This window comes from Artemia franciscana, chromosome 18, assembly GCF_032884065.1.
Source record: "Artemia franciscana chromosome 18, ASM3288406v1, whole genome shotgun sequence".
In the NCBI taxonomy this organism is placed as follows: Eukaryota; Metazoa; Arthropoda; class Branchiopoda; order Anostraca; family Artemiidae; genus Artemia; species Artemia franciscana.
This window is the reverse complement of record NC_088880.1, coordinates 19,445,069-19,460,962: the sequence shown is the minus strand read 5'-3', so window position 1 is coordinate 19,460,962 and position 15,894 is coordinate 19,445,069. Positions and strand designations below refer to the sequence as shown.

The 15,894-nt window shown below is 34.3% G+C and overlaps 1 protein-coding gene across 2 annotated transcripts in view; it reads right to left on the bottom strand.

Moving 5' to 3' along the window:
- The window catches only part of LOC136038715 (uncharacterized), a 69,176-nt gene that overhangs the window by 16,361 nt on the left and 36,921 nt on the right, over positions 1–15,894 (bottom strand). For both annotated transcript variants that reach the window (XM_065722041.1, XM_065722042.1), the window contains exon 6: positions 970–1,089. In XM_065722041.1, the coding sequence (XP_065578113.1) occupies positions 970–1,089 (120 nt within the window). The remainder of the gene's footprint in view (positions 1–969; positions 1,090–15,894) is intronic.

The following is a 15,894-nucleotide window of genomic DNA, read 5'->3' as shown; positions in this document are numbered from 1 at the left end:
AACAATCGAATTTAACAAGATTTTTTAATTCCCGAAATTAGAGAATTTTGAAATTTTCATCACTTTACAAAACAAAAATTAAACTTAAAAACTTTGACCTTAACAATTAAAAGAAAAAATTTAATTAAAAAACTTAGCGGACTAATCTGTTTTGAGTTCGTTCTTGAGTAGCTAGCATCAGTCTTGAAAAGTTGGAATTCAATTTTAGGATATTTGTGTAACTAGTAAAGCTCAATGTTGTTGTAATTCTTTTGAAATATTGTAAAGTCTCCAATTTTAATTTTCTTCAACTGTTTTCCATATAGGGGTAGTAAGACAGTTTGCTTTTGGATTAACAATAAATAAAAAAAAAAAAAAATTGTGACTTCCAGATCCATCTTCCTATCTTCTCTGTGCAGAGCACACCTCCCTTCTTCTAGTCTATCCACTCTTCCGTTTCAGCACCACTCTCCAAAGCTGTATCCCAGGGTAGGGGTTAGAAGGTTTTAAACTCCTTCCTGAAATGTTTGTCCAACTCGTAAAAACTTAACAAAAATGGATATAAACAAATTTGTGATGGGTTTTTTTACGTTTGTGTACCTCTCCCCCGAAAAATCCTTTTATAACCCCCTCCTCCACCCCCCCCCCAAAAAAAATGCTGGGTACAGCCTGTTACTTTGTCTCTCGTTTATTCTCTTCAAACGATGTAATTTTTCTTACTGAGTATGTTCCATACCATAAATCTTTGTGCAGGCCCATTTGAAAAAAAAGAACGGTATGACAAAGACTCTTCACCATCTAATTTTAGCAATGTTGAAATTAAGATAAGTGCCCATCTGAAGAAGTAGCCATTGTGTTTCAAATAATTTTTTTTCCTTAATTCAAAACTTAGCTCTCTAGTGTATAAGTTTATCGAAATAAATAAATTGTCATCGCATATATCCATTAAGTCTTAAGTTCATTAAGTAGATGTGGTACGTTACTACTTACAGAAAAGTCACTGCACATCTGCATACCATCGAGCATGTCCCGCTTCAAACTCTCTTTAATTGACAACCTGTTAATTCGTCTCGTAATTCCTTCTACATCAGGCTGATTGTCTGACTTCAGCTGCAAAGAATAATACATTGTTATGGACTACTGATAACACACGATCATCCATAACTAGTCGTATTTGCCACAAATTCAGCTATTTCATATATCTAACTAAAATACTGTTACAAAAGTCTGTATTGCAGGTTTGCCACGAGATAAGAAAAAAATTTACTAGATTCTTGAAAGGAAAATCAGCAAAAAATCACTAGGTTCTTGGAAAAAAATTGTTAAATCAGCAAAAAATCACTAAAGTTATAATTTAGCTGCTTCAACAGACAACAAGCTTTCTCTTTCGGTTCTCTTTCGGTTCTTCGGTTCATGTTTTCCCTGAGAAAAAGATAATTTGCCCCCTAGATTTAAAGCAATGCATCCGACCAACCCCCTATAAAATTCGTAAATTGACGCTATTATATACGTCTATCGGTAAAGCTAGAAACGTCAGTGGTGCTAATTCAGTAAAATGCTGGAAACACACGGATTCCTTTTAATTTAACAATACTGAAGATAAATAAATTTTTTTTTTAATCTTCAGATGGCAATTAACCCCACCCCAGCTTTTACCACCAGAGGTGGTCTGAGCCGGGAGGTAAGGTGGCAATTGGTCCTTGGGCTGGTCGGTTTTGGCCAGCTTAGGGCCGATGGTTTGACAATTTTGACAATCTAGTACCTTCTAGAGACCCCTTCATTGACCTTGAAATTACCTCAGAGCTGTCAGATTGTCGCGTTGCCAAAAAAAAGTGCATGATGAGAAAAAACAAAATATTCTCAACCTGACTATCCGGAAAAGCGATTCGATTCGAAGTGTTCAGGGTGGTAATTGACCAAATAACAACCAGCCTGAAAAAAAAATTTCCAGACAACAAACAGCTTATTTCCGACGTATATTTCTTGTGGCCCACCACATTCGGTCTTGTACATCGATGTAAAGTGCCAGATTCAGTCCTTCGAAGCGTTGCAGAGATAGTGAAGGTTTCTCATGATATGAGGTCAGAGCTGAAAAACTTTGTCTCAGTTTTCCACGAAATTATTTGCACTAGTCGTAGAACAAGCTGGGATTGGTCTGGTGCAGAATATGAGGAAACACTTGAACTCAGAGTGAATATGTAGGGGCTGGTGTGTGAGATTCAACTTCCTGCCGTTTTTGCAGCAACTACATAATTGGCATGTATCGGCAGCTATTAAGGCTCGATCATTAGCTTTAATATCGCTTTTGTCACTACAGTAGTATTTTCCTCTTTTAGTCCAGTTATTTTGTTGTGTATCTGATCAAAATATATATTTGTGTTCTGAAGGAAAGTCAAGAAACTTTCAGTGGTGTTGAACATTATTCTGAAGAGGACACATACCGTGAATGTTCTTTGGCCCGGATTTCCATGATGTATGACGGAAAGTTGACAGTTTTATACAGCTGAAAATACGATGCCACTCTCCCATTCTATGGAAACCTGAGCAACACCGAGTGTAACCGAGAATCAGGGAGATTTGGCACAAAAAATGATTAGCTGTATCTGTCCTCTTCCTACTGTAAGCCTACTTCTTACTTAGCGGAAAGTACTAATTTGCCTTGGGGCGTAAATTATGGGGAGGGCAATTTTCACTCATTGCCCTTTCTAATTAAACACAAAAAAAAATCGTTTTATAAGAAGGGCCATTGGTATGGCCGCTTAACTCAAATGCCCCCTTAACTTTTCACTTCCAGTCCACCTCTGTCTACCACCACTCCACTGATTGGCATCTCTGAAAGGAAGGGGAATTTTCTAAATAAGGATTTCAACTTAGTAAAATGATATAAATAACAATGAAGCCTTATTAACAAAAAGGACATGTTTTTTTCAACTGAAATTAAGGAGCAACATTAAAATTTAAAACGGACAGAAATTATTCCATATTGGAGGGGGCTTACCCCTTCTCAATCCCTTGGTCTACAGATTTTAATGCTTTAAAAAATATTATATTTCTAAATTAACAGCCGTTTGCGTTTCAGGAATCTTTCTTATGGAATAGTGACAAAATGTTTGACTTTAACGTAAAGAGTGAGAGTTGAATTAGGGAAAGTGTCCCTCACATACGGAATAATTTCTGTTTGTATTATGTTTTAATGTTGCTCCTTACTTTCAGTTGAAAAATATATTTTTTCATTCTAGTTTCTGATAATTTTTCTTCTACCCACCCCCTTCGTTAAAAAGTTTCCCAGTAAAATTTCCCTGGATGATTTCCCCTGGAAAATTCTCCTTACTATGATTAGGAACAATTTTGTTTTTAATTTCTAAGAAAATTCTGGAAGTTTTCAAATGATCTCCTCCCTCTTTTTTGAAAAATTTTCCTATAAAGTCACCTCTCTAGAAATTTCTTCCTGTGAAAAATTTCCCCTTGGAAAATCCCCCACACGGAAAAATACCTCCAGAGAAGTTCTTTCCTGCTGAAAAATTTGCGAAAAGTTCTCTTCACATGCAAAATTGAGGAACTAAATAGAGAGTAAGACAAATAAAACGAAATCCTTATAAAAATTCTGAAAAATTTATATTGTGTGAAATTTCCCCTGGAAAGTTCTCCCTAAACTTTCCCCTACCCAAACGAAATTCTACCCGTGAGAAATCCCCTCTCCTCGCAGAAAATTTCCCTTCGATGGAGTTCATTATAAATCCACAATACTGTATGCAAATGGTGCGATAATTGCACAGCCTTCTCCATAGGCCCTGGGGTTCTTGTCTTCTTAAAAGGCATAGTTATTGGCCCTTTTAACCATACTGATCAAACTGCTGTCTCAAAATTTTGATCCGACGTCTTTGGAGAATACAAGGGAGTGGGAGGTAGGAGGTAGCTACCCTCCAATCCTTATGGTCACGTGAAAAAAGCGCTATAGCTTTTAATTTTTGTTCGAATAAGCCCTCTCTCAATCTTCAAGAACCATTGGGTTCGAAACAATCATCCAAAAAAATTCTGACCTAAAATCCCAATTTCCGTATTTTTGTAGACATTAGCTCGAAACCTCTATAGTAGAATTTCCAGATATGTTGAATTCAAATACGAGACTTTCATGAAGATCCCTTGACTTTTTGGGGGTGTTCCCCCATTTTAAAAAATCGGTCAAATTTTCTCGAGCTCGTAGCTTTTGATTAGTAATACTAAACTTAACGAATTTTATATATTGGGAATCAACATAAAAACTTTATTCTTTTCATATGTAAATTGTTACCAAAATCAGTTATTTTTAGAGATTCGATCACTATATGCCCGAGTCACTTATTACTTACAGTTTGTTACTACGAACTGTTTGATCATGCGATAGCTTTTGCTATATACAAAAAGCAGAAATTTGGAAATAGTTACTTGTTTTCTTCTATAAATGTTCTGTTAATAATAAAAATAGTGGGTTTAATCATTAATCAGGTAGACGAGAGAGAAAAGTTCAAGGCAAGTGGCCTCCTAAATGTCACAATTCCTGTAAATTTTTATTCTGTATCTAATATACCATATAATAAGCCCATTTTTCTAGGTGTTTTCCACTCCTATGAACATCTAACCAAATGCCACTCGAAAATCAAACTTTGCACACATGCCTGGTTTTGTTTTGGTTTGTATCTAAGAAAATCAAAGCCTAGTTAAGATGGGAGCCGGCGTTTACCAGCTTAGTCCCCACCCACGAAAAATACCCCCCGGTAAATCCCCCTACGTGGAAAATACCCCCCGCGGAAAAACCCGATAAAATAGCCCCCATATCTGGTTGGTCTCCAATCACTGTTGTCTTATAAAAATAGTACTAGAGCTCGCAATTTCTGACGTAATGATCACCCTCCAAAGTTTGATAAATTCAGCTAATTTTGGAGTTTTTTGTTACTCTTTAATTTCATAATGGCAGCGTAGACCAGAAACATTCCCATAAATCAAGAGGGGCTGAATACCAATTTCACATCTTTGATGTGTTTTTTCAAGTTTTTTACCCCCTTCCCCCCAAAAAAAAACCCTCCCCAAACAAAAGTTCTAGATACAGCCCTGGGGATTATATATAAATTTATACCTCCACCCTCTGCTGGTTTCACCCTTAGAACTAATTCTGTATCTATCTGAGAACTCAATGAGAGTTGGGATGCTTTAGCATTAAAATGCACCCTCTAATAAATCTCCGTCCGTCCCTAACTACAAAACAATCAGAGAACCCCACTGTCGAAGTTTAAAGCCCTTATATGCAAATATTCGGAATTGTAAAACAGCAGGAAATTGACCTTAGACTATGAAATTTGTTTATACCTTTAATATATTTTGGATAGTTAGCAGGGAGGAAAATACATCAAAAGGCGGATTTTGAGGCCAAAACATTCCAGCTCTAATTGAACTTTCAGATAAATACAGAATTAGATCTAAGGGAGAAACAAGGGGAGGGTGGAAGTAAAAATTGACGTATAGTCCCGAGATTTATATCTAGGACTTTGGCTTGGGGGATATTTTTCTAGGGGGATATACAAAAAAACTTTAAAAAAAAACATCAAAAATGTAAAATTGATATTTCACCCCCTTGATTTCTGGGAATATATCTGGTCTACTATATTATTATGAGAGTAAAGAGTAACATTATACTCCAAAATAAGCAGAATTTATTCTGTAAATGAGGGAGACTGTCCCTTCCTCATCCACAGCTCTACCGCATGGTCAAAAAATTCGGAGGACGCTTATTCTATAAGAAATCGACAGTTTTAGTCCCTTTTTCCGTAATTCTAAAGGGATCGGAGACCAACAAGCCACAAGAGGGGGTATTTTCTTGGGGGAGGGAGAAGGGAGTAAACACCTAGACCCGTAAAAAAGTAACAGAAATCATATAAATTTTTTAAAAGTGTTTTGTTAAGTTTTTAGTGTAATTCACCCATCCCCTTTCGAACGAAAGTATCAGATATGGTTTTGCAAAGGACCTAGACCGAATTTTCAGTTTGTCGACCCCTAAATGTTATAGCCGTAACTGGAACTTCATAAGGATATTACTAATAAAAATAAACGACAAAATGTTTCGTAGCAAAGTGACTAATTTTCTGCCTTTTTATACCGGCATACAGATATAATACTTCTTAATTACGTAGTACTCCTTCATGCAAATTGGTGCGTAAAACTTTATCAGCCTTGTCTCTCTTGAATTTGATTAACATAATTTCTATTAAGTGATTTCTGAGAAAAAACAGAGAGAACAGATTTTGTTTTTTGACTTCCGGTTAAGTTTTCACTAAAAGATCCCTTTTACTTTCAATAATTAGCTTTATAGATAATTTATTTGCACGAATTTATATATTATAGAAAATCATTAGATCCTGTAAAAAATCACTAGTTAAAAAAACTACTAGCTAAAAAATCTCTGGGCAATAAAAAAAATCACTAGAAATAGTGATAAATCACTACGGGCGTCACCTTGAATTGAAGTTATACCTTATGGATAAGGATTTTATTAGAACAAGTCCAGCAAAATAACTTTTGAAACTGTGGATCATGGAAGTAATCGTCTAGAGTTAAGAATCTTACTTTCATCTGTAACTGTTCAATACCAGTAAACAAGTATTTGAAGAATCAACTATGCTACTACCGCTACTATTACTACTACCAACTCACTGCTGAACCAAGCCACCAAAGGCTAACAGAGCTTCGTACGCTCTTTCTACTGCCCAATCTAATCAAAACTCCCTATTACTCCTAATATGCAGTCCAAACTACCTTTAAGTCCTTCCTTACGACTTACTGCCACTCCATACAGGGACCTTTTTTCGTTTGTCCCCAAATAAATGGTCAAAAAGAAGAATCTTTGGAAATTTGTCATTCTTCAGCCAAAAAACCTGTTCTAGCTATCATGGCTTTTCTTTCAGTATAGCCCTAGAAAGTGGGATAAAACTAATTTTTTGGTACAGCTTGTTGAAAGACATACGGTCATTCAAAGGGGTACCTTAAGCTGTCATTCGGGAGCTCCTCAGTAAAACATTTACATCCTCCTCTGCCCTTTGAAGCAGCCGCGTATAAGAACAATACTCGATCATTGTCATTACCGCAGCTTTTTGCATTCTAACCTTGGTCTACAGACTTATTCTATTGGTCCAAACATTTCAAATTAAAGAAAAAAAAAACACCCCTTTCATTGGCTATTCTGCTTTTTACGTTTTCACTGCATCCACCATATTCAGTAAAGACACTACCCAGGTAAATGAAGCTATCCGCTTGAGCGATGTTCTTGCTGACCAGTGCCACCTCTTCACCCTTCATTTATTCCTAGCCTAAGCGACTTAGTCTTCTAAACATTAATTTTCAAACCTGTTCTAGAACCCTTAGCTCTTAAAACCCCCAAAAGTTCATTCGTAATATTAGCCTTTCTAGTTTGAACACTCATATCTACTGCAGAATCTAGGTCTAGGAGAGTTTTACCTTCCGATTTGACTCCATACTGTCCTTCGATTAATTTATTTAAGGATTGTAGCAATTAGGTTTACAGTTACTGCTAATACAAATTACTCTGTACTCCGGGGGGGGGGGGGGGCAGTACTTCGTTTGGAATGCCTGAGGATCTAAAGATTTAGCCTAAGCCTCATTGCGTATACCCTAAACCTCATTTGCACACTTAAATGAGCACATATTCAGACATACTTAATATTCAGTAATCCCAAGGCAATTATATGAATAAACTTTTTATTCGAGTTGAATGAAACAGGTCTTATGACTGGCACTTGGGTAAATTAAACCAGACGCATTTTATAATACAAACCAGACTATAATGAATTAAAAAGTGACAAATCTGCTACCCCTTTTTTATGACAGACACTTGGGTAAAGTAAACCGGCAAACTTATGTTCCTGAATGAATCAATTGCTATAAAAATTTTTAAAGAGGGAACCTATGGTTATCCATGTCCCACATCTAAGGGGATCTTAATACCCCCCCCCTATTTTTGCTCCTCTGCTGTTTTGGATTTAGACTTTTTTGAGATTTAGCGCATTTTTTGGGCTATAGAATTTAGATTTTAGCTGTCTTAGAATGACATGTAATCTTTGGTGAAGATGGTTTTTTGGATTTTTTATTTTTACGCAGCTGCCCCCTTGGGACTCTATGGCTGGTCATTGGCACTACTTAGTTTTTGGTATGTTTTCAATCAGTGCTTTTAGTTCATTGGAAGGATAAATACTTACATCATACATAAAAAAGTGAAGATGAAATATTTCAGGAAAGTGTGTACACATGATCAAGTTATCGCAGTGGTGAATACTGACAAAGAAAAATATTTGAAGTATGAAACAAATACTAGCGGTAAAAGAATTGGAAATGTATGCGTGCGTTTTCATGATAGTGAACGATTATATTCCTTTGAATTACTGAAAAAAATCACCATTACTGATGATGGATGTTCGAGAATATCATCTCTAGAAATGATAGCACTCAAAGAGAATGCAAACATAAGGCTATTAGTTGAAGATTAAGGGTAACATCTTGCACATGGTTCTGGTTACACGCTACCTGTTGATAGATTTTATTACCACCTGTCTGGAATTAGCATCAAAATGTGAGCAAAGGAAAAAAGAAAGGCCTACTGCTCCAGCAATGCCATAATGCATATCTTGTCTATGTGCCAAAACTGCAAACTATGTAAAAGTTATGTGGTAATAGACAGTAAAATTGCAACTAAAATAAAAAGGACATTGGCAGACAATATAACAACGGGTTATAAAGATGAATTGATGGGAAACAGAGCACCAGCAATATTTAATAGTATCATCTACAGCTTAAGAACAGATAATGTCAAGAACCCAATAATACCAATGAAGAAATGGTTGAAGCGATTGTAGCTGAAACTATGTTAAAATGACGTGAACGATTTGAAAAAAGATGTGTACTCAAACTTGAAGAACAGGCTTAGGAGGAATATTAAGAAACTAACTTGTTCTAATATGATAAAATAAGACCCTTTGATTGTAAATTTTGAGTCTTTGAATTGATGACTGAGTATCAAAAGCTAGTAGGTAAATTCGGAGTGTCTTAGTGGCTGACTGAGCATCAAAAATTTAATAGAAGCACTTTTGACTACTTTAGACTCAGATAGTTGACAAATTACGATTGTTTTACTTGCTGACTGAGTACCAAAAAAATTAATAATAGCACTTCTAACTAAAACAAAATCAACTACTAGGTCAATTCAAAGTCTTTTACTTGGTGACTGAGTATCAAGTATTTAGTAAAAAGTTCATTTGCACACAACAAACCCGATAGTTGGTAAATTCCAAGTGTTTTAGTTCCTGGCTGAGTACCAAAAAAATTAATAAAAGCGCTCTTGACTGTAGCAAATGCAACCATTTGGTAGATTCCAAGTCTTTTAATTGGTGAAAAGGTATCAAAAATAAAAAAAACGCACTTTTGAATAGAAAAAACTCAGCTAGCAAGTAAATTCAGAATGAGTTTCTGACTGAGCCTTGAAATTTAATAAAATCACTTTTGATTACAATAAACAGAGGAAGTTGGTAAATTCCGAGTATTTTAGTTGCTGAGAGAGTACCAAAAAATTAATAATGCGCTCTTAACAGCAAAAAACTCAGCTAGCTGGTAGATTCCAAATGTCTTAGCTGCTTACTGAATCTCAAAAATTTATAAAAGCACCTTTTACTACAAAAAACTCAGGTAATTGAAAAATTCCAAGTTTTTTAGTTGGTGACTGAGTATAAAAAAACAATAAAAAAGCCCTTTTGCATAGAATAACTGGAGGTAGTAGGTAATTTCCGAATGTGCTATTTGCTGACTGAGCATCAAAAATTTAATAAAAGCACTTTTTACTACAATAAACTAAGGGAGTTGATAAATTCCGAGTGTTTGAGTTGCTGACAGAATACTAAAAAATAAAAGCACTTTAAACTATTACAAAATCGGCTAGCTGGTGTAATCTCAGCGTTTTAGTTACCGACAATGTATCAAGCAAACTAATAATAGTACTTTTGAATACAACAAACTCAGCTACTTGGTAAATTCTTTTAAATGGTGACTGCGTATAAAAAATAATAAAAACTTTTGCATACAACATACTCAGATATTAGGCCAATTCCGAGTGTCTGAATTGCTGACTATGCATCAAAATTCAGGTACTTAATAAATTCCAAGTATTTTACTTACTGATCAAATGCCAAAAAAATTAATAAAAGCACTTTTGACTAGAACAATCTCAGTTACTTGGTAAATTTCGAGTCTTTTTGAGTGTTTTACTTGATGGCTGAATACTAAAATAAAACCAATGTACTTCGACTACAAAAGACTCAGCTACTTGGTCCATTCTAAAAAAAGTACTTTGACTTGGAACAAAATCAGCTAGTCAGTAAATTCCGAGTTTTTAGTTCCTGATTAAGTGTCAAAAATTAAATAAAAGCACTTTTGACTACATTAACTGAGTTAGTTGAAAAATTCCCAGTGTTTTAGTTGCTGGCCGAGTACGAAAAAAATAACAAAGGCACTTTTGACTGCAACAAACTCAACTACTTGGTAAATTCAGTTTTTTAATTGGTGACAGAGTATCAAAAATTAATAAAAAGTAATTTTTCAAAGAAAAAACTCAGCTAGTAGGTAAATTCCGACACGCAAAAGACATATGAAAGTGAAGTTGGGTTAAATTAAGTTAACTACTTTTAAGTTAGGGTCGTTTAGGTTAGCGTGGCTGGCCAAGAATTACATACTAGCTGAATTTGATCAACGAAAAAGTGCTTTTGTGATTGATTTTTTATACTCAGTCACCAATTAAAAGACTTCCAGTTGAGTTTGTTATTGTCAAAATTTTTCATTCTTTGTTTTAGTACTCGGCCAGTAAGTAAAACATTCAAAATTTATAACTACCTGAGTTTATTCAAGTTTCCAATAGCTGAGTTTGTTCTATGCGAAAGTTCTTTTTTATTAAATTTTTATTACCTAGTCACGAATTAAAAGACTCAGAATTGACCAAGTAGCTGAGTTTGTTGTTGTCAAAAGTGCTTTTATTAATTTTTTGGTATTCAGCCAGTAACTAAAACAATATGATTTTATCATCTACCTGAATTTATTGTAGTCAAAATACTTTTACAAAATTTTTGATAATCAGTTAGCAACTAAAACGTTCGGAATTTACCTTCTAGCTGATTTGTTTGTGCACAAAAAGTCTTTTTCTTAATTCTTTTGATACTCAGTCACGAATTAAAAGACTTAATTGACCAAGTACCTGAGTTTGTTGAAATCAAAAGTGCTTTTATTAACTCTTTGTTGCTCAGTCACCAATTAAATGACCCGCAATTTACCAAGCAGCTTAGTATGTTGTAGTAGGAAGGGCTTTTATTAATTTTTATGGTAATCAGCCATCAAATAAGACTTGAAAAGGCTTGGAATTTATCAAGATGCTGAGTTTGTTGCAGTCACAAGTGCTTTTATTAATTTTTTTGGTATTCAGTCAGCAGGTAAAATACTCGGAAGAGCTCAGAATATACCAAGTAGCTGAGTTTGTTGTAGTCAAAAGTGTTATTATCAATTTTTTGGTAATCAGTCAGCAAGTAAAACACTCGGAATTTATCAACTACATGAGTTTATTGTAGTCAAACTTAATTTTATTAAATATTTAATGCTCCCTCTGGAACTAATACACTCAGAATTTACCTACTAGCTGATTTTGTGTATGCAAAAGTGCTTTTTATTAATTTTTTCATAGTCAGTCACCAATTAAAAGACTCAGAATTTACCGAGTAGTTGATTTTGTTTTAGTAAAAACTGCTTAATATATTTTTTTGGTATTCAGCCAGCAACTAAAATACTGAATTTATCAACTACCTCAGTTAAAAGTCCTTTTTTAAATTTGTTGATACTCAGTCACCAATTCAAACACTTGGAATTTACCAAGTTGCTGAGTTTGTTTTATTCAAAAGTGCTTTCATTAATTTTTATGGTATTTAGCCAGCAAGTAAGACTCGGAAAGACTCGGAATTTATCAATTACCTGAGTTCTGTGAGGTCAAAAGTGCTTTAAATTTTTGATACTCAGTTAGCAACTAAGATACTAGGAATTTACCTACTACCTGACTTTATTAATGCATTTAATTTTTGATGCTCAATAAGCGACTAAAACATTCGTAATTTACTTACTAGCTGAGTCTTTTCCATGCACTAGTGCCTTCTCATTAGTTTTGATGCTCAGTCACTAATTAAAAGATTTTGAGTTGACCATGAAACTTGTTGTTTGTAGTCAAAAGTGCCTGATTAGTTTTTGGCACTCACCCAGCAGCTAAATCGCTTGGATTTGATCAACTCCCTCAGTTTACCTACTAGCTGGTTTCGGTGTATGCAAAAGTGCTTTTTGTTATTTTTTCATAGTCAGTCACCAATTAAAAGACTCTTACAAATAAAAAGACTCTTACCAATTGGAATTTACCGAGTAGCTGAGTTTGTTTTAGTAAAAAGTGCTTTTATTTTTTATTTGTGTTCAGCCAGCAACTAAACCATTGAATTTATCAACTCACTGTATTGTAGTCAAAAGTGCCTTATTTTAATTTTTTCATACTCAGTCACCAATTAAAAGACTTGGAATTTACCAAGTTGCTGAGTTTTTTGCAGCCAAAAGTGCTTTTGTTAATGTTTTGGTACTCATCCAGCATCTAAAACACTCTGAATTTACAAATTACCTGAGTTTTGTGTAGTCAAAAGTGTTTTTATTAAATTTTAGATACTCAGTTAGCAACTAAGATGCTAAAGCATTTCCTACAACCTGACTTTATTAGTGCATTTACATTCTTTGTGCTCAATCAGCAACTAAGACATTCGTTAGTTACCTACTAGCTGAGGTTTTTCCATGCAATGGTGCTTTCTTATTAGATTTTTTGATATTTAGTCTCTAATTAAAAGACTTTGTATAACAAGTGCTTTCATTATTTTTTTTTTATAGTCAGTCAGCAAATAAGACTCTCTAAATTTACTTACCTGCTGAGTTTCTTGTATACAAAAGTGCTTTTATATAATTTCTTATGCTCAGTTACGAATTAAAAGACTCAGAATTTACCAAGCAGCTGAGTCTGTTTTAAACAAGATTGCCATTCTTAAATTTTTTGATACGCTGTGGGTAACAAAAAAACTCGGAATTTACCAGATAGTTAAGTTTGTTGTAGTCAAGTGCTTTTATTAATTTTTTGGTACTCTCTCAGCAACTAAAAACCTCGGAATTTATCAACTCTCTTAGTTTATTGTAAACCAGAGTGCTTTTATTAAATTTTGGGTCATCATTCAGCAACTAAGATACTCGGAATCTATCTACTAGCGGAGTTTTTTGTATGTAAAAGTACTCTTTTATTAATTAGTTGATACTCAGACACCAATTAAAAGAGTCAGAATGAGCAAGTAGCTGGGTTTGTTGTAATCAAAAGTGTAATTATTAAATTCGACGATACACTGTGAGTAGCGAAAATACTCGAAATTTACCTGCTAGCTCAGTTTGTTGTAGTCAAAAGTTCTTTTATTAATTTTTTGGTACTCTGTCAGCAGCTAAAATACTCGAATTTATCAAATCCCTCGTGGTCAAAAGTGTATTTATTAAATCTTTTATGCTCAGTCAGGAACCAAGACATTCGAAATATACTTATTAGCTGAGTTTGTTCTATGCCATTGTTCTTTCTTATTGATTGGTTAATATTTAGTCACCATTTAAAATACTTGGAATTTACCAAGTAGCTGAGTTTGTTGTAGTCAGAAGTGGTTTTATTAATTTTTCTGGTACTAGGCCAGCAAATAAAACACTCGGAATTCATCAACTACCTGAATTTGTTGTGGTCAAAAAGGATTTTATTTAAAGTTTGATGCTCCGTCAGCAACTAAGTAACTTGGCATTTACCTACTAGCGGAGTTTGGTGTATGTAAAAGTACTCTTTTATTAATATGTTGTTATTCAGTCACCAATTAAAAGGGTCAGAATTTACCAACTAGCTGAGTTGGTTGTACTCAAAAGTGCTATTTCTAAATATTTTTATACACTGTCGGTAACTAAAACACACCAAATTTACGAGCAAGCTGATTCTGTTGCAGTCAAGAGTGCTTTTAAATACTATTCTAACGGTAACTAAAATACACAGAATTTCTCAACTCCTTCAGTTTATAGCAGTCAAAAGTGCTTTTATTAAACTTTTGATGCTCAGTCAGCGATTCGGATATTCGGAATTTACCTACTAGCTGAGTTTATTCTGTGGAAAGGTGCTTTTTTAGTAATTGTTTGATACTCAGTCACCAATTAAAAGAGTTGGAATTTGTTTTCATTAAATTTTTGATACCTACTTTACCTACTAGGAATTTACCTACTAGGTGAGTTTGCTGTATGGAAAAAGGCTTTTTATTCATTTTTGTTACTATTAGTACTACTACTCCTACTACTACTACTACTACTACTACTACTAAAACTAACCGCAGCACCTATATGCCTGAGGCCAACACAGCTACGAACGCTCTTTCTCCATCCCAATGTATTCAAAGCCTCCCTCTTTTCACTCTTCCAAGAAGCTCTCATTTCCTTTGAATCTTTTATTATGACATCCTCCCATCCCAAACGTTGACGACCTGCTTTCCGTTAACCCTAGACGGTTGGCCAAAAAGAACAATCTTTGGCAATCTGTCATCCTTCAGCCACAAAACATGCCATAGCCATCTCAATTCTTAATCGAAATGACTAATTCTTGATTAGCCATTTTGATTAATCATCTTCATTCTTGATGCTCAGTTACCAATTAAATGACTCTGGATTTACTTTTGTAGTTGAGTTTGTTGTAGTCAGAAATACTTTTATCAATGTTTTTGGTACACAACCAGCAAATAAAACACTCAGAATTTTTCAATTATTTGCGTTCATTGTAGTCAAAGTGCTTTTATTAAATTTTTAATACTCAGTCAGTAACTATAATACTCGAAATTTACCTACTAGGTGGGGTTGTTGTATGCAAAAAGATTTTTTATTAATTTTTGATACTCAGTCACAAATTAAAAGACTCTGAATTAGCCTAGTAGTTAAGTTTATTATAGTCGAAAGTGCTTTTTTAAATTGTTGAGGCTCAGTCAGCAACTAAGACACTGGGAATTCGGCAACTAAGTGAGTTTATTGTATACAGGAGTACTTTTATATTAATTTTTTGATACTGCGTCATCAATTACAAGACTCGAAATTTACCATCAAAAGACCTTATTACATTATTTCAAAACAAGTTCTTTTCTTAATATTCCTCCTAGGCCCATTTTTAAGTTAGAGTACACATCTTTTTTCACTCCCAACATTACATTTCGACTTTATGCATACCCCAACAGCAATCAATACGTTTCAAAAGGCTTTATTGTATCATTTCAGAATAAGTTCTTTTCTTAATATTCTACCTAATCCACTTTTTTAAAACTGGAATATACATCTTTTTCACTCCCAATATCGATTTCTGATAATTCCCATATTGTTAGAATATCAATAAGAAAGATAAACTCTGGTCAATGAAAAATATCACTAACTCCTCTGGGTTTGGTTTCACTTCTTAGTTTAAACAGTGAGGCATTCAATGGTCATTCTTTTCCATGCTATTAGAATGTCACTATGAAAAATAAACTCTGGCTAATGAAAAATCTTAATGAAAAATCCTCTGGTTTTGGTTTCACCTCTTAGTGTAAACAGCGAGGCAATAAGAGAGATTAGCTTCTTCATATATGGAACAACTTCCGTTTGTTTTTAGTCTTAATGTAGCTGCATACTTTATAGGAAAAAATTCAAGAAGCGTCTTATTATTTCATCTTTGACCCATGAAAAAAAATCTCAAAAATTCCTCCTAATCTAGGTTTCACATCTAAGCGTAAACGGCGA